At 40.2% G+C, this 20,402-nt stretch overlaps 1 protein-coding gene across 1 annotated transcript; it reads left to right on the top strand.

Moving 5' to 3' along the window:
* Positions 1–13,670: 13,670 nt before the first annotated feature.
* AVPR1A (arginine vasopressin receptor 1A) lies at positions 13,671–19,082 on the top strand. The gene is made up of 2 exons (XM_075600526.1): positions 13,671–14,885; positions 17,062–19,082. Exons 1-2 carry the CDS (start codon positions 13,901–13,903, stop codon positions 17,352–17,354), a joined length of 1,278 nt encoding a protein of 425 aa, XP_075456641.1. The 5' UTR covers positions 13,671–13,900; the 3' UTR covers positions 17,355–19,082.
* The last annotated feature ends 1,320 nt before the right edge of the window (positions 19,083–20,402 follow it).

The following is a 20,402-nucleotide window of genomic DNA, read 5'->3' as shown; positions in this document are numbered from 1 at the left end:
GGGTTCCTGGCAGTCCCATTCAGTTTGAATGGGACTGCCAGGGACCCCCGCTGTCAATCCGATGGGCCATTAGTCTGTCTGCAGAAATGTCACTGAAATGTTGCGGCATGTACCTAGCAAACTCAGAATTTTGATGTGTGCATCACATAGGACCTGCACATTAAGGGAGTCATAGTATTTCCTGTTACAGAATGACTCCTCACATGGTTGGGTCAGTGCAGCATGTGTGCAACCTATTGCACCCATCACATTGAGTAGCCTGACTATGTTATAAAAGTCACTCCTGAGTTCCTGCCACTCTGTCTACTCACTAGGAAAAATGGATATAATTCATAGCACGTCGATTCAGTACACATAGACAACAGCTAAGGGCCCGTGAGAATGTTGCCTACAAAACCGCACCTACTATGCCCACAGAAGTAAAAGATGTAGAAGTAAAACAATGTAACAAGCCCAGCATTTTAACAAGGCCAGGGACTGCACAACATCTGTCTATCAAGGGCCCTAAATCTTCACTTACAGTAACTCCACATATAGCTCCAAGATAGCTGCTACGTTCAATCTATAGCGACTAATGATCTCTGCTCAGGCAGGCCCTCCAAGGTTGTTTGGCGGCTGTACAACTGTGGCCGAACCACCATTAGCCCCACCCGGTCAAGCCTTTGGTTCCTCTCTTCCCTTACTCTCCTTGCTCTCTCCAAAATAGCAATTCTTCTTTGTTTCCTCATCTGTAGCTCAAAATCTCAAAATCCACCATGTCAACCATGAAGGAAGTATTAACTTGGCCTGCTTTAAGTAGCCATCAAATGAAGTCACGTGAATTCAAATAAGGGCAGCTGGGAAGAAAATGAACAATTCAAGCAATATCCTACATGTGTTAAAAAAAAACATCAGTTGTTTGGTATGAAATAGTTCCTTTTATTAATTTAACATTGAAAGCAGCTGTTAGTAAATAATTTTTAAACAATTATCATCCTTTGATTTTGATAGATTTCTGGCACGACCCCAGCAGTGCAAGATTGTTGTAACAATGTTTTGTTACTGATAATTGTTAGGCAATATTGCCAGCAGTTTGAGCTTGAATCTTGAAAAAAATAAATGACTTTAACGATCTAAGAATACATTGTATCTCGAGTTATGATGACTGAAAGTTTGATTTAAACTGCGGCAACCATTTAATTTACACTCTGAAGGCTGAATATGCTGATCGATGACAGGAGAGAGAATAGATTGAATAGGTCACCAATTGTTTGTCAATATGATAATCTGTGCCACCATTGAGGGTATATGTAACCACAGTGATAATCAATTACTGTATAGGATAGTGTAGATTAGTAATGTAATGTAAGATTTATTGTATGTAAATTGTATTAAAAAATGAAATAGAACGAAAATGCCATAAAATACAACTATGCATATTTCACTAGTAGTGCTTGTCACTTTGTGTGTTTGGGGTGTTGGGGGTAAAAGAGGTGGATGATGGGGGTACTGGGGGGAGGGTATATAGGGCTTGTGGCTATTTACCGGTGGCAGTTAACACCTTAATTACCATAGTGCTTAAAAACTGAAAAAGGTAATTAGTGACCACAAGGTAGACTTGTAAAACAAAAGTATGTGTCCCTGAAGAGAGGGAGGAAGTCGATGCCCTTAATCCTTGCAGGGGTAAATACAAGTTTTAATTAATAAATGGTTGCTGGCTAATGTTTTATTTATTATGTACTAATGCACTATTATGCAAATATTGATAATAGGGATTTTGACTATTCCTGTGTGGGTGATGGACTGGGTAGCTGAAGCTTTTTGTTTCCCCAGGGTGTATGTATATGTATTGTATTGTATGTCTTTATTTGTATAGCGCCATTAATGTACATAGCGCTTCTCAGAAGTAATACACGTGACAATCATATAAATAACAAATAATATAAATAGCGGGTCATGGGAATAAGTGCTTCAGACATAAACGTAACATTTAGGAAGAGGAGTCCCTGCTCCAAGGAGCTTACAATCTAATTGGTATGTAGATACAGAGATAGTAGGAGGGCATGTTGGTAAGTTCTTCTGCAGGGGGCCAAGCTTTATGTATCGTGTGTATAGTATTAGCCACAGTAATGTAGTTGGGGGTAGGGGAATGGAAGTAGTTGCCCCGAGGAAGGTGATTAGGCCTCATGGGGATGTGGTGGGAGGGGTTAACCCTTTGTTACCTTAGCGTTTAGTAAAGCCTTGCATGGCAAGGCTTTACTACACACTAAGGTGGCCAAGGAGGGTAGATAGTGTAGTTTTCTGTTTATATTAACCCCTTTATAGTCCTTTTTTGGTTAGATAGTCATGGAAACCCATTACTAATTGACCTGCGTGCTACTAACGGGTTAATATGTCCTGTAATGTATTTTAATTGCTATTTTATCATCTATTTCAGGTTGTTTTGGCTTATCTTGCCTATGTATATAATGTTCAATTTATTTGGCCATTATACACATAGGAAAGACAGGGCTAACGCCAGTGTGGACTAGGAAATAAAACATTTATATTTTCTTTAAATAGGTTTGAAGCAGAGGTCTCCAGAGTTTAACCTATTAATTTCAGCTGTGGGGACCCCCTGCTTCCCAAATATACACCTTTGCAGTTGATGCCAGTTTTTCTCTGCATTTCCAATGTCCCGGTTACGGCTTCCTAGTGGCCCACGTGACCAGGACACTTGTGTGTATCTCAGGAAGCAAGGGGTCCCTAGAGTTTAAATTAATGGGGTTCATCTCTAGACAGTCCCTGCTTCAAATCAATTGACTAAAAGGATTTTGGAATCAGTCTGGATTATTAACAATCTGCTCAGATTTTTTAATGTGAAATACGTGGACAGTTTTTGGTGTGGTGGAAGGATTTGGCCTGAAATATCCTGAGAATCCCGTGGGACGGATTTGGACTGTTCTGCCTATGTCTAATTGTTACTGAGCTTTGAAGATGCATGTTATCACTTAACAATACGTTATCTGAAGTTAACATCTTCTTAAATCATTTACAGACTTCTGAGGATCTACCCCTTTGGCTCTCAGAAAGGTAAGTAACAAAGTTAGCATTTTTTTACAGCTAATAATATTAGTAGTAACATTAGTGTTAACCTCTGTTTCCCCCTTAAATGTAGTTTTAAATGAATTAGAGTAACCTTTGAAACCCCTCTGTGGAGTAGAGCAGTATTTTATAATACCTGAGAGGCAAAGGAGAGCATGTCTAATAGTAAAAGTATAGCAACCTTTTTTCTCTGGTCTATCAAAATCTTCAGTAACAAGATTAATTGTGTTCAATTTGGATAATTCAATTAACCTCTTTATTACGTAAAGCTAAATATTCTGCCTACTAAAAGATTTTAGAAACCAGATGAAAATACAGTTCTCAAAACAAATGAATGAACTGATTAGTTGCTTTTACTTAGAAATGACTGTTCAGAAAACCTTACTCTCAAACAGAAAAAAGGTATCTCAAAAATCATCAGCTGAAAATAGCATCATGCATCATATTTCCGTTGTAAAAAGGACAGCATCGCTGTTCTGCCAAAAGGTTAAATAGGGTAATAATTTTCCTAAGAATTGTAAGAACCAGTGAATGGTTACTCTTTTGTAACATGTTCCCAATATTTACTTGTCATGTATTTTCAGTATTATGCTTATAAAACATTCAAATAAAGCCTAAGCAAACATTTCCGAAAACGCTTAATCACCACCATGCTTCAGATTTTAAGCCCAATACCTACAGTACCAAGAAAATTCCAGTTAGTGTTCTGCAACAGTACAAGTACTGTACTACTGTTGGAAAAACAACTGTGCATTATTTTTGTTTATGTGTATGTATTTTTTATGTACTGTATATATACTTTTTTATTTTAGGTTTGGCATTTTTAGATTTTGTCAACTCTCTTACTAACTCAAATGTATGTATCTCCTTTTTTTTAACTATTGCTGTAGATGCAAAAAAAAACAATCAAAAGTATGTCTTCTGTACAGCATTTCTTCTAACAAATTGATCTATTTTGTTTGTAAATATTTTTTTATACGGCATAGTGATTTAGTTCATTGAGATACTGTATAGAGCTTTGCAAAAGTTTCTGTAATGTTAAGGGGTGTGAGGGAGAATATAACTCACTTTAGCAGACAGAAAAAACACACCCTAGCTTGTAGGTCTGCTAGCTGATTGGAAAGGGGATGTTCAAAAGGCAGGCAGCAGACTTCCTGCTGTCTCATTTTTGCTCACAATCCGTAAGGAAACAGGTTGCAGAGCGCTAAAACCAGAGACCCGCAGCTCCAGCGAGGTTGCAAAGTTCGTCTCCCTAGAACAGTTTTTGCGGATTTTGCCCCTAGGTGGAAGGGAGTGGGTTTGTCGGCATTTGGCCAATACCCTCCTTGAAACCTCCAGACTAATGGAGAACTTTTTGACGGCAGAACAGTCCTGTGCGCATGGTCCAAGAGCAGAGAAAGGGTGGCTATTAAAAAAAGCCCAGTACATTCGGAAAAGGCAATGTTGTCAGGCTGTTGCAGACAGAACAATTAAGACATCTAAAATTGCCTGGTCATCCACTATCCACGAAATGAGGGGGGTTTGTAATTACACGTAATGTCAGTGTGAATAAGTGTATTCGCCAGGTTTCTCCCCCTCTTAAAGGCTACCATAGGTGGTGTTCAGCATAATCAGAGAGTATACTGTTATTTTGTAATAAGTGCCAGTGTTTCATTATTGTTGCTTTAAAGAAATCATTGGCTTGGTTGGACATGGTGGTAAATATCATTCTATCCTCTTTTTTCTTCACCCCATTAGTGTTTACCTACTTATTACGGATTTATCAAGAATAGCAGAGGGGTATCGCCTAGGTGATAATCTAGTACGTAGATCTCTAATGGCTGGGTCTAATTTTTCCCCTCTGCTTGTAATTATTGACACCCTAACTTTTTGGGAGAATGGTAAAACACTAATAAGGGAAGGTGGATGGTGACTATCGGCCCTTAAGATTGCATTTCTATGTGTTGGTTTTAATGCATTAAGGTGGAGGGGTTGGTGGATTCGGGCTGTAGCCAGACACTGGTGCAGCGGGAACTGGTTGAATAACATAAACTTAAAGGGTCAGTCCAGATATGCATTGAATGTATACATGGGGTTGTCAAGGATTACACCCATGCCAGAGTTAAACTAATGGTGAGAGGACACTCTGAGGTCTTGTGGGTGGGAGTCACCAAGGAACTACCATACCCAGTGATCTGAGGTTGGGATTGGAGGTTCTTGACAAATTATTCACAAATTCTGTTTTGGCCCTTAGACCCCAGGGGAAAAAAATAGATAGATAATGCTGGGGGAATTGTTCCCTTTTACTGACCTAGCGCTTCAGGTTCCAGCCCAAAAAAAACAAAAATCAGTGCAGGATAGAGAAAAAAAAGAAGGTGTCCCCCAGGTAGTAAGGCTTGGTAGCACCCAAGAGTTAGCGGCACCCCAAACTAGACAGAAATGTATTCCCCAACAGGTGAAGGGGCAAGGAATAGGTAACACTCCCTTACTGGAGGAAGAGATGTTGACAGAGTTTTCAAATTTTCTGGTCGAGCAAAAAAATGAGCCGGGTGTATGACCAGGTGGCAGTGGTAGACAAGAAAGTAATAAACCCACAGGGGGTCAATTTTTTTCCTCATTTTGAGTTGCATAACAACCTCTTATTTCGAGTTGCGGAAGAGAAGCAAACTCAAAAGACACAAATGCCACTGCTAGTGCCAAGACCCTACAGAAAAGACCCTATAGAAAAGACCCTATAGAAAAGACCCTATAGAAAAGAGTTATTGTATTAGCTCATACGCTTCCTTGTTCAGGTCACCTGGGAAGGGAGAAAACCCTCATCACAAAGTTCTATTGACCAGGAATTTATAAAGCGGTAACGGATCTGTGCCCTGAGTGCCAGATGGTTGCCCCAAAGGGGAACACCAAAGTTTCTTTGGTACCTATCCCAATGGTAGAGACCCCTTTTCAAAGAATAGGTTTGTCCCTTGGAAACAAAGTGCTACCGGGTACCAGTATATACTCGTTATATTAGATTATGCTACAAGGTATTCAGAAGCTATCCATTGAGAACATCTACTAAGGTTGTAGCGACCAAACTAATTAAGGTCTTCTCCCAAGTGGTGTTTCCTACTGAAATGTTAAAAGATCAGGGAACGATTTTATGTTTAGGTTCATGAAGGAGGTCTGAAGCCTGTTAAAATTGAAGTTGGTAAAGGACCTCGGTTTATTATCCTCAAACAGATGGGCTAGTCTAATGGTTTAATAAGACACTTAAAAATTTTAACCCACTCCACCACTATTACGGTTCTATATATATATGGAAGTGAATATACAGGAAGGTTATAGGACAATACTGGCCCAAATTGGGAACCATTAACCTAACGGTTAAATATCCGCTGTCCACTATATAAATATATAATCTATATAAAGAAAAAAGCGCCCAATCTAGTGCATTACAGCTAAAAACAAATTATAAATTTATAAATTAAAACACACAAACAAAGAAATAGGTAAAGCGTGTTATGAGATATATACTCATGCTCCGACTTGATGATTGGAACTCCGCTCCTCTGCTCCACAGCTCCCAATATCTGAACTGACCACCACGAGCCTCCGTACCAGCCGGAACTTGTGACGCTAGTCACTGACAGGTTCTTCTTCTGTGAACAACCTCTGGCGTCTTTGGTTCTAAGCAGGGAGTAGATTCAATATACCAGCGGATGTCCCTGATATTTTAACGCTGATATGTTGCGGTATATTGCGGATCAACGCCTGGACATCAGCACAACATGCAGCCCTACGCGTTTCATCAGATATACTGATAACATCAGGAGATGGATTCTGGGTATGCTGACTACCTATATTTATAACCAGAATCTGATTAATTAGAGAACACTAGCTGAAACTTCATCTGTATAATACATACTCTAATGGCTGATTCAATCATATAGATACAATTAGCTCAAATATGATAACAACATGGCAATTACATATAACAAATATACATAAATAATTATTATTTAAAAGTATAAAATGAATTTAAACATATACAATACAGATAAAATTGATATAACATTGTTTTATATATATATATATATATATATAGTTATACGTTACCGTTCCAAGGATTGGTAAACAAGAGACAGCACTCAAAGTTGAAAATCAAAGTGTATTAGTGAAAGCAAAAATACATCCAGAAACCCAACGTTTCGGTCCTACAGAATGGGACCTTCCTCAGGTATCCCCCTGAGGAAGGTCCCATTCTGTAGGACCGAAACGTTGGGTTTCTGGATGTATTTTTGCTTTCACTAATACACTTTGATTTTCAACTTTGAGTGCTGTCTCTTGTTTACCAATCCTTGGAACGGTAACGTACTGCTGCGGCACAGTTTATTCGAGCATTTGCCCGTTCTGTGCCGCAGCAGTAGCCTGGCGCGCGCCCGAGTGTGACGGGCGCACGCCGAAGCAGCGGAAGAGCGCCCTCCGATCGGGGCGCTCTCCCTACCGCTGCCGGGTCCGCCGGGTCCCCCGGAACCCCCTGCCGCTGTCCCGCGATCGCGGGACACCAGGGCTCCCTCGGGGAGCCCCTGGACACGCGTGCAGGGGGCGCACGCTCCCGATGACGCGTGACCGCGCGTCTATGACGCGCGGCACGCCGAGGGGCGGCCACTAGCAAGCCGGGAGATTTCCCGGCTTGCGGTACCGACCACACTTCAATAAAGTGTGTCGGTAGTGTATAACTACATTCTCTATATGGGACGTGCACCTGTGGCTTACCAGCACCTATTGGAGTGCCAACTGCCTTATCTGACTATATATATATATATATATATATATATATATATATATATATATATAATATCAATTTACATATTTAAACAAAGGACGACTTATATTTTATTGTTAAATTAAGGTGAGATGAGCTGTCTGTATGGTGCCATCTTGTCAACTTGAGATACATAGTGATCTGGGATACATGTCCGGTCTATTCTCTTGTTTCTTCTCTGCTTAGGAATAATATTGGTTGAGTCATCCATTACTTCAATACAATCACGACCGACTGGTCATAAAAGCTAGTACTAAATCACAGTGACCTTATAAGCAGAGATATCTATTACAGAAATTACTACAGTGAACGGACTGTATCCTATTATATTATAAATAGCCTAGACATATCCACATTCTATGTACTGTACATTACTGTGCACACTGTCTGCGCTATATAAGATTATGGTATCATATTACATGGCATAGGTGTATTTTTTTTTACAAATACTATAGGCTACAAAGGAAAGAAATAATTAAACGCTTCTCAATATTAGTTCTAAATTCCAGCCATTAATAGTCCATAACGTCCCCACATATTTTGCCCCTTACCAGTTAGAGCTCAGATGGTTGAGTCAATAATCATTACAGAGCAGCAATCATAAGTAGTAAAGATCTATGAGGAGCCCAAGACAGGTCAGGGAGAGAGGTGAGCGGTGGGTGAGCACATGGAGCACCACAATCAGATGTACAGAGTAATGTCACGGAGTAAAACAATCATACAAACACAGTACTTTTAATCAATTTTAGTAATGATCCAGACAGACTAGAGCATTACTGGCCACTAATGCCCTGTCTGGTTAAGAGGCCCTTCATTTCCTGTTGGCCCTTTAACGCCACCAGCCAGGGAATGATTGCCTTATTATGTAAATAATTAGGCACACAATACAGGGAAAAGTTAGACAAGTGCATGATGGTAAAGTGTTAATAAGCTTGGTCTCCCGTTACAATGGTAAATCTGTTTTCATTCCTGGACACTGGTTGAGAGATTTCGTAACTCACATCCCCCGTGTCTCCAATTACTTCAAATGGGCCCTGCCATTTGACTAGAAGTTTACTCTCACAACTAGATAAAAGTAACATCACTTGGTCCCCGGGTTGAGACACCCTCATGTGGGCATTTTGGTTATATGTGTCTCTTAATCCTCTTGCACATTCAGTGGCGGATTTCCCATTAGGCCCGGACATAGGGCGGCAAAATTTTCGGGCGGATTTTTTTTGACATATACTGTAGTGCCGACGAGTATTCTAAAACAAATCTAGGGCAATCATCAACAAGACCCAGATACATGCTGGGTACATGCTGGGTATATGCTGCAACATTTCAGTGACATTTCTGCAGACAGACTAATGGCCCATCGGATTAACAGCGGGGGTCCCTGGCAGTCCCATTCAAACTGAATGGGACTGCCAGGGGCCCCTGCTGTGTTAATCCAATGGGCCATTAGTCTCTGCAGAAATGTCACGTAAATGTTGCAGCATGTACCCAGCATGTTCCTGGGTCTTGTTGGTGATAGCCCCAGATTTTCCAAGGCAAGTTTAAGGCAAGTTTTAGAATACTCGTTGGCGCACCTGTACAGATGCCACACTATACTATACTGTATGTTGCTTTTATTTTATTTGTGTCAGCAAGCACTACACAGAGGATATATGGAATAGTTAAAGGAGAATTCCTCGACATGCATTAAAATAAGATGCATTAATTTCCTCATCTCTTTTTGTTAAGTGTCTCCATTTGGGGTATCAGTTCAACAGTCATTGTTTCATCTGACTCATATCGTTCCTGCATAATTCTGTTGGACTACACATATCAAAATGTTAAACAAATTTGTTGCATTTGACAAACATACTAAATCATGAATATGTTCATTTTTAACCACCATGTTAATTGTAATCCAGTGTCTGGATGCATAGCCCCACAATATACATGTATTTCTTTTGCCACAACTTACTACATTAATATTTTGTTTAGGTCAGTGACCATAAGTATTACAAAAAGTATACAATGTTCAAATTATTAATTTGATTATAAACAACTCAGTCCCACTATGTTCTCAACCTAATGTACAAAGATTCAATCTGTATCACACACCAGTTAGCAATAAAATAACTTAATACACTACAAAATATGTACTAAACTAACATGGTGAGTCTGGGAACATAAAATATATTAAAAATATGTATAGCAACAATTAAAGGAGAAGTGTGTGTGTGTGTGTGTGTGTGTGTGTGTGTGTGTGTGTGTGTGTGTGTGTGTGTGTGTGTGTGTGTGTGTGTGTGTGTGTGTGTGTGTGTGTGTGTGTGTGTGCGTTTGTATGTGTCTCTGTGTGTCTCTGTGTGTGTCTGTGTCTCTGTGTGTTTGTGTGTTGGTGTCTGTGTGTTTGTGTGTGTCTGTCTGTGTCTTTGGGTCTGTGTCTTTGGATCTGTGTCTCGGTGTGTGTGTGTGTGTGTGTGTGTGTGTGTGTGTGTGTGTGTGTGTGTGTGTGTCTGTATGTGTGTGTGTGTGTGTGTCTCTGTATGTATGTCTGTGTGTCTGTCTGTCTGTCTGTCTCTGTCTGTCTGTGTCTATGTGTGTCTATGTGTGTCTATGTGTGTGTGTGTGTGTGTGTGTGTGTGTGTGTGTGTGTGTGTGTGTGTGTGTGTGTGTGTGTGTGTGTGTGTGTGTGTGTGTGTGTGTGTCTCAATGTGTGTGTGTATGTGTATGTGTGTGTGTATGTGTATTCACTTTGACTTCCTATATTGCTAAGGCAATATAGGATGCCAAATTGGCCACTTCAGAACCCTGGACAAGGTCAAATCATTTTCTGGTACTCAGTATTAGGTGCTTTAATACCAGTTATAACCATGACCTAAATGAACATTATGTTAAATCCCATGTAAACTTTAACAGCCTTGTGTAGATATGCGTTGAGGTGTTCCACCCCTCTTTTGCGTATTAGTAGCACTAGCATTCTTTAAAGTTAATGGCAGCCCATCTTAGCTTTAAGACAGCACCCAACGCCTAGGGTTAGGGAGCTTTGAAGATCCCTGTTAGCACCTAATGAGACATTAACTGAAGTTAACATCTAGTTAAATCACTAAGTGAGCTCTGTAGATCTGCCCAAAAAGGCTTTATACTGTACTAGCTGATATACCCGGCGTTGCCCGGGAAAGATTTTTCCCGCTCCACCTCTCTCTCTGCTCACCCCCTATCTCCACTCCCCCTCTCTCTCTCCGCTCCCCCTCTCACCCCCTTTCTCTCCCCATTGCCCTCTCTCTCCCCCTTTCCCTATTTCCCCCCCATTCCCCTTTCGCCCCCGTTGACAGCAATCTGGGCCCCCCTCCCCCTGCACAAGAATGCGGCCCTCCCTCGTTCACAGCTCTGCCCCCCCTTCACACGTCCCTTCCCCCCCCCCTTGACAGGTCTGTTGCCCCCCCCCCCGTTCACAGTTCGGTCCCCCCCGTTCACAGATCTGTTTCCCCCCCCCTTCACAGCTCCTGCCCCCAGCTCTTCACAGCTGTGCCCCCCCCCCCAGCATTGACATGTGCGATTCCCCTCCCTTTCACAGCTGAAGGCCACCCCCTCCCCCTTCACAACTCCATTCCCCCCTTCGGTCAGGGCCCGCCCCCCCTCCCCCTTCACATCTCCAATTCCCCCCCCTCAGAGCTCAGTGAGTGGGTGGGTGAGTGGGTTAGTGAGTGGATGGGTGGGTTAGTGACTTTAGTGACATTTATTGACTGGGTAGGTGGGTGACTGGGTGGGTGACTTGGTGGGTGGGTTAGTGACTTGGTGGGTGGGTTACCTCTCACCCCCCTGCATCTCTTCCCCCCTGCATGTCTCCCCCCCTGCATCCCCCCTTTGTCCCCATACCTGATGCGGCGGCAGAGGCTGCAGATAGGAGCCGGGTAAGGGAGAGACGGAGAGAGCCGGGGGAGTGGCTTCTGGGTGGGGGGTCCAGGCTCTGCGGAGGGGAACCAGGGAAGGGAAAGCCGGGGGAGCAGGCTCTGGGGTGAAACCCCCCCTGCATCTCTCCCCTCCACTCATCTCACCCCCCCCCACGCATCCCAGCCCCTCCCCCCACCCCTCCCCCCCAAGCATCTCACCCCCCTCTGGCCCCCATACCTGAAGTGGCGGCGGAGGCTGCAGGTTGGAGCCGGTGAAGTGAGAGCCGGAGAGAGCCGTGGAGTCGGTGGCTCTCACGCGGTGTGAGGAGCCTGTGAGGGTGAGGGCGTGTGTATTTGTGTTTGATACGTCACCCCACCCCGCAGGTCAATCACAGCGTGAGCCGTCGCCAACCACGTGAGCCGCCGCAACCAATGAGCAACCTCACAAACCCACACACAACCAAACTTTCAGTTTTATATAGTTAGATAATCCCAGAGCTGTTTGAATTTAAAACATCACTTGTCATGCAGTGTTTCAATGTCTAAAAGGATGAAAAGAATGAATCTTTTCAGAAAACATGAACATGATTAAATATTTTACATATTAAAAGTAATTATGTAGAGCAGATTTATGTCGTTTTAAATGGATCCTGCTTTTCAAGTAATAAACGTCTGTTTTGTATTATTTCTTAAGAGAAAAAACAAACTCCAATTACTGGATGCTATAGATAGATAAATGTAGAGAAATATAACATTCAAAAGTTGGGATTCACAGAATTTAACAAAAAAAAATGTTAAGGAGACGTCAGAATGACTTGTTTTGCTGTTCAGAGAACAAACTGTGAGTTAATGTTTCTCCCAGTACTCATATTATCTGGTTCCCATCTTAATCATAGGAAATACCGTACCTCATAGAAGAAAAAAACTAATTCACATTCTTCAAAATCCCAACGACAACTAAAAAAAAATCAGCAATCAGGTGAAAGAGAAATGGATTGATTTGTGAAACTGAATATATGAACAATTTTTAACGAGCATTGCTGTAACCTTAGCTGTGCCAAACATGTTGTTTTAGAAAGAAACAGGATAGAAAGCTAAAGTTAGGGAATTGAATATCTGCAGCATTCTAGAAAAAATATTAGAAGAAAAAAAATAACTTCAAATGTGTCAGACACTTGACAGTAAAACAAATACATTTCTATTACTAAGAGGGCCATTGGGAGAATAGTCAATAGGGAAATACAGTGGATACAATGTGTGAATACAGTGGGAGAATTAAAGGGATATTAATTGGTAGGATAGTAGATGGAGCAATGTAATCATATTAGTGATTAGGTTGTAGGGGAGGTACCGTACAGTAGCTGTCACTGTTAATGGTAAATATATAGTATACAGCAAAAGTCCATGTGGGAGCAAGGGGTGGGAGGAGGATACAATTCCTCATTTATCTCTTCCCAATGCATAGAGAAATAAGCATACATGTGCTGTTAAGGTAAATCGGCAAGCAATGGCTTTAGTAATTGATTGATTGATTGATTGATTGATTGATTGATTGATTGATTGATTGATTGATTGATTGGTTGGTTGGTTGATTGATTGACTAAGCAAGCATCAGTACTCTTCTGAAAAAAAGAGGTGGATAACAAAGTTGTCAAAATTCTAAAACAATAAGGAGGGGGGATTGGCAATCGCATGGAATTTCTGAAATCTGAAGCTAGAAATAAAAAATAAAAAGGGGGACAACGTAGGAAAGTATATGCACGAAGAAACAGTGAAACAAAAAGCCGATGAGGTATAAACAGCTCTCTCATTCATTAAAGAAGAAGCAGTGATGCAATTGCATAAATGGCAAAGGCAGTCAGTCATAAGTGGGCATGACGCCAAACAGGGACTGGCCACTAATATCTCAGCACTCTTAGAAGAAGAAGAAAAAAACAGAACGACGCACACAGTACATATTCTCAGCCCTTACCCCTCGTACGTGATCTTCATCTGGAAGCTGGTACTGGTTACTTGCATTTACTGCTGTTCTTTCAGAAGGATTGAGACAGCACTGAGAAGAAGCAGGCAAGGGTTCCAACAGGAGTTTGCCTATAGAGTAAGACTATTATACAGTCAGTAAGTAACATCATAGAGCTTTAATTGAAGAACAAAAGGACGAGTTAAAGAGTTAGATACCTGTTGCACCATGCACTTTTCTGAAAGTGCTCGGTACCCAGGGAGAGAAGCTACCTTTGGTAACGGCAGCAGTTGGAGAAAGAATGGCATACCTGATAATCCGATCCCCAGCTTGTTCCCCACCACTCTCTCCAACACCAGCATCGACCCGAGCCCCACCAACGCCTCTGAACACTTATTCCGAGATGAAGAGCTAGCCAAGATTGAAATAGCCGTGCTTGCTATCACCTTTGTAGCTGCTGTCTTGGGCAACTCCAGCGTCTTGTTGGCTCTCTACAAGTCCAAGAAGAAGATGTCGAGGATGCACCTATTCATAAAGCACCTGAGCCTGGCTGACTTGGTGGTGGCTTTCTTTCAGGTCCTTCCTCAACTCTGCTGGGAGGTCACTTACCGTTTCCACGGACCGGATTTCTTGTGCCGAATTGTGAAGCATCTCCAGGTTTTTGGCATGTTTGCCTCGGCGTACATGTTGGTCGTGATGACAGCTGACCGCTACATCGCTATCTGTCACCCCCTCAAGACCCTTCAGCAGCCCACAAAGAGGTCCTACGTGATGATTATTAGCGCTTGGCTCATCAGCTTGTGCCTCAGCGCCCCTCAATACTTAATCTTCTCGCTCAGCGAGGTGGAAAACGGCTCAAAAGTGTTCGACTGTTGGGCTAACTTCATATTGCCATGGGGGCCAAGGGCGTATGTCACCTGGATTACCACGGGCATCTTTATTGTGCCAGTGTCCATCCTCATGATCTGCTATGGCTTCATCTGCTACAACATCTGGAGGAACATCCAGTGCAAGACCAAGAGAGAGGAGATGGAAGGAGGGAAGAGCAACGGGCTCCTCTCCACCTCAGTCAGCAGCGTGAAAACCATCTCCAGGGCCAAGATCCGGACCGTGAAAATGACTTTTGTGATAGTTTCAGCATATATCATCTGCTGGGCGCCTTTCTTCATTATCCAGATGTGGTCTGTCTGGGACACGAATTTCACTTGGGTCGGTAAGTGTATTCTCTCCCACACCTCAAAGTGGAAGGTTCACTTGTTCTTAAGAATTCTGCGCAACATTGTATATGTATAGGATGTTAGTAGAATGATCTCTCACAAAAGGATTAAGGTGGGATAACAGCACTTCCCTCTTAGCATGAAATATTCCGGTTGCTCTACCATAACAAACTGCTACCTGAGCAGTTAATGAGTAAACTGTAATGAAGTAGATCATTCAAAATATTGCCAGTTGACAATGCAAAACTTAAAATAATTTATGTTGCATTTGTTGCATTTCATTGTTGTTGGATGAAACACGTTGTTACAATAAATCAGCTAAACAGTTATAGGCTGTTTTCTTTAAAACATATTTTTTTAATTTTGAAAATAATTTGTCAAAAATGCCTTGACATGCTCTGGGATTGCTCTCTACATTAAACAAATAGGGTATCATTACACATTTCGCCCTAATTTTTCTCTGTGAATAAGGAGTAGTGAAAACATGTCAAATGTGCTGTAACTGATTAACAATGGAGTGCTTGCAAGTAAGTAATTGAGTCTGAGTTGGTTTACCAATGGTTAATTGAGCTTTTTCACAATATTCCTGGATGCATCTGTCATGTTTGCAAGCTGCAACATCTCATTTAGACAATCCAAACAACATGCAGCATTACAAGCCAGTAGTGTTATTATTGGCAGAAATGTATTCCAGGCAATTTACAGTACTAGCTAGCTGAATTAACCTACATTCTTTTGTTAGTCTCCTAAAAGAAACAGTTGCAGTAATATTACATTTTCAAATGTGTATATATCCTACGTTTAGGTTTGTTTCAGTTGATTAGGGTACATTGAAATGCGATTGAGATATTTTATCTACAGTAAAAAATATTTAAATTATTAAGAACATTATTTACTCAGAAATAATGTAAGGTTGCTACAGCCATTGACCAACATACATTACGATTATTTGGAGATTTTTAAACGAGAAAATGGAATGCAAAACACAAATTGGAATACAAAACTATATTATAGTGTATGTTTCATAGACAACAATACGTTTTTCCCCAGTATGTTGAATTATTTTAGGTGTGCGTGTGTTTCTAAAGTGAATACATATCATTTACTTATGGAGCCCACTTGAATACTGTACCTCTTCCGGTTTGAATTAATGTGACATTTTAAAAATACGAGTGTATATTGTAGTCCATCGCTATTTAAACCTATGTAGGACTACTACCACATTGAAATAAAATAATCACCTTACTGGCTGTACAGGAGATCAATGCAGCACTTTTCACGGTGTATAATAAGCATACCATATCTTATATTAAAAGTATAGTTTTGCTTGACAATAATGCTTTGTGATATTCTTCTTGTTTGTTTTCTTTCATTGCATTCTGTGTATATACCACTGCTGTGGAATATGACACACTGGGAATTCAATATACAAAGAAGTCTGATTCAATGGGACAATTTATCATAAAACCACACATTGATGCAAAGTGCCTAAGTGGCTTCATTGCTGTGTTATCTATTAATTGGAATATAGCAGGACATTTAGTACTTATTTTCTTACCACAGGCTACCGATATAGCTTACATAAGGCATACTAATTAAGTTCAATATGCTGCTCTATTTGTAAATAGCAGTGAAATATCTTGCTACATTTAAACTGCTTATACTTACCAATGCAGTAACAGAGATACAGTGAATCTCTTTAAGATTAGCATGTGTCTAGTATAGCGGCAAGATTGTCTATCTAAGATTATATATATCTATCTATACAGTATATGGGATTTATAGAAATACATTGGATTTTGTCATTTGTATAAATCTGGTGCAGCTATTTTGCCCATGTTTTGCAGCTGGGAGAATTTAATAAAGCCCCCTTTCTTTTTTATTCTGTTTTCATCAACATTAAGAAATGTGTTACTCAACTTTATTATATTTGATAAAGTTCTGGTAGGCAGAGATGCTTAAATTAAAGTGAATTGCTCAAAAGAAGCAACATCTTGAAGTAAATGCGTAATCAGAATGAATGCACAGGAAAAAGAGAGTAAAACAACAGGCATTGTGTATTGAGGTCTCCTGAGCATCAAAGAGGATCATATGGCGAAATACAGTAGGATCAATATTCACATTGAAATGTGCTTACAACTACTGTACCATAATGTGTTTTCTCTTTCCCAGATTCTGAAAACACAGCAGTTACTGTGACCGCCTTGTTAGCTAGCCTGAACAGTTGCTGCAATCCTTGGATATACATGTTCTTCAGTGGACACCTCTTGCAAGATTTCATAAACAGCTTCCCCTGCTGCAGGAAACTGAAACAAACACTGAATAAGGAAGATTCTGACAGCAGCTGCAGAAGACAAACCTCATTTACCAGGGTCCAGACAAGAAGTCCCAGCAACAGCATAGACACCTGGAAGGAGTCGCCCAGGTCCACAAAGTCCATCAAATTCTTACCCATTCAAACTTGAAAATATAACCAATGATAAAGACAGTTGCTAAAGTGTAACATGTCTCTAAATGACCAATGCACTTTAATGCTCACAAACTGTAATTATTATATATAATGTTATTGAATATGTGTCAATAAACTAAAAGCGTTAACAAAATTACAAAAAAGGATTAGACACTTTCACATGTTGTATTGTAAATAAATTAAAATGTGCTTACACTTTGAATCAATGAGTGGTTACAAGTTTAAGAACTTTTTGCACAAAATAACTTTCCTGTTGTGTTTATGCCCTTGAGCGCTGGAAGGGATGCAGCAGCAGAGTGCCACGGACCCTCCGACAAATGGTGATAATGTGACCACTACTCAGAGAAAATCATTGCTCTCTTTTGGTCCTGATGAAGGTCTGTTCAGAACTGAACCTTTAACTTTTTTGCAATGTACGGGCCTGATAAGTAATACTGTATGTTTTTTCTCTATTTAAGCTTCTCAATGGGTCTTCATTTTACAAAACATTTAGGCCTAAATGTACTATATTTAATAAGCAGTGCTGGTCCACAAAACACATTCTGGTGCCGGAAAGAACCTTATGGCCCATAGAGTCTTCCAGGACCTGAAGGTATCTTATGGTATAGCATTGCCCTAATATGAGCACAATGTTAACAACTCTTCTTTTTACAACAGATTTTTAAAATTCCAGAAATAAAGTATACACAATATAGCGAATATAGTTAACATCATGCTTCATTAGAAGAATAACACAATTTTGCTAAATTAAATTAGAATATCAGAATAAATATTTTGAGTATCAAAATATCAATAATTTCTTTTAACCTGTAATATAGAAACAAAACACTCCATATTAAATGGTTTGATCAACCAAATGTCTTGAACTACAAATAAAAGTTATAATCCATACATATTTACTTACAATATTACAAACGTTGCATATTGGCATTAGCCTTGAGGAATTAAAAAAAAAATAACTGCAGTATTATGGCACTGAGAATCGCTGGCAGGAATTTATGAATTCGTGTAGTATAAAAAATGTAGCATCCAAATTTATTTAACACTGTAGCTTGACAACTATTGACGTTGTCATTACATGAATCATATGTAATAAATAAATAAATTAGCAAGTTGCATAGACTTCAATGCGAAAGTATATGACTGACCTGACAAAACCATTTATTATGCTAGTAAAGGCGATAAAAAATAAAATTAAAAAAAGAATGTGGCACATAATACTGTATATAACATTGTATGTTCATCGTTAAGTAGCAAGTAACCTCTCTTTTTATTCTTTTATTTTCCATTTAACAAACCCACATTGTCACTAAGTTACAAAAATGATGGTACGGCAATGTAAACATGATGCCAAGCATCTTTTTAAATGCATGGTAAGTAATGCACGTAAAAAAAACTCATGCTGTAGGAAGTGATTAATATATAGTACTTTACCTTTCTGATGAATGGGCACCAATTCCTAAGACTTAAATTAGGATCATAAATAAAACTAAGAGCAGTGTATAGGAGATGTCTTGTATCACAAATGTATGGAAATGATAAAGAACAGAATGTACTTGCTTATGGTATTCCTTTTGAGTATTTTCCACAATACAGTATTATAATTGTTTAGGTGTTCCTTGTATAAGATGTATTAATATTGAGTGAACAATTTACCTTAGAATATATGTAATAAAATTTATTTTTCTATATGATATGTTAATATATGTTATTTCTTGTTTATCTACGATAGCTTGGAAGAACAGCTTTAAAAAGAAATTAATTTCTCAAGAATTAACTTAATAAAGTTATATTGATTCATGAAATACGTCCTAGATGTGCAATTTGTCAAGTAGTCTTAAATCCCTTTTACATTTTCTTCTTTATCAAAAATAACTTAATTTCCTTCAAGTGTCTCCACTTAATGAAATTTTGGAATTATGAATTTAGAGTGGTGAAAACAGCTGCTAAAAGCTATTATATTACCATTTATTGTAACGAAGAGACTGTGGGGTTATTCATGAAACTGTGAAAGATCGCAGCACTATCACATGGAAACTCGTATTGATTTAAACATGAGTTCTCATGTGATAGTGCTTCAATCAGCACGATCACAGTTTATTTGGATAACTCTCGAGAGGGTAGATCCTCAGATGTCTGTTAAATTTTATCGTGACATACCCCCACTTAATATATTGATAATAGTAACGCATATCCACAGTAACTTCAAATTATGCACTTCTTTCAACCAGCTTCATGTCTTCAACTCTATTCATATATCTTCATCTCTCGTTTCTTCACCACTTCTCAGTTCACATGAACTACTTTCTTACCTGCATCCTCTGACACTACACAGCTATACCCCCTGCACTAAAACACGCCCCTACAAATCATCCTCACACATTCTCTTTCTTTCCATGCTTCTGCTCCTTGCTTCTGCGGATATCTCTCCCAATCCTGGCCTTATTTCTACTTGCTCTCATCCTCGTCTGCCAAATGAGACATCTACTCCTTCTGGGTCAACCCCTCGAACCTCATCCCCATCCCATGCCACCCTGCCTCCTCTCTTCCTTTCTCCTGTGCCCTTTGGAATGCTCGCTCCCTTTCTAACAAGTTCCCCTCTGTGCATGACTTAATTCTCTCTCACTCTGCTTCTATTTGCTATAACTCAGTTTGACTCTGCACTGGAAGCTGCCCTCTTTTATGGTGGCCTTTCTTTCTCCCACACTCCACCCCCCGATGGCAGGAATGGAGGTGTGGGGCTCCTGCTCTCCTCTCTCTGCCGTTACCGAACCCTTCCTACTCCACCCTATCTTGCTTTTCCTTCCTTTGAGGCTCACAATGTCCAGATCTTCTCTCCTCTCCCTTTCCATGCTTCGGTCACATATTGCCCACCTACCTCTACACATCCCCCTTCTGCCTTTCTCACTTTGAATCCTGGCTCTCTTTCTTTCTCTCCTCAGACTCCCCTATTCTTCTCCTTGGGGACTTTAACTGCCACATTGATGACCTCTCTCTCCCTTGGTCTTCCCGCTTTTTCTCTCTAACCTCTTCTTTTGGCCTT

The sequence above is a fragment of the Ascaphus truei genome, chromosome 5 (assembly GCF_040206685.1).
Source record: "Ascaphus truei isolate aAscTru1 chromosome 5, aAscTru1.hap1, whole genome shotgun sequence".
NCBI classification, from domain to species: Eukaryota; Metazoa; Chordata; class Amphibia; order Anura; family Ascaphidae; genus Ascaphus; species Ascaphus truei.
The sequence above is the reverse complement of the archived record's forward strand: the minus strand, read 5'-3'. Positions and strand labels throughout refer to the sequence as shown.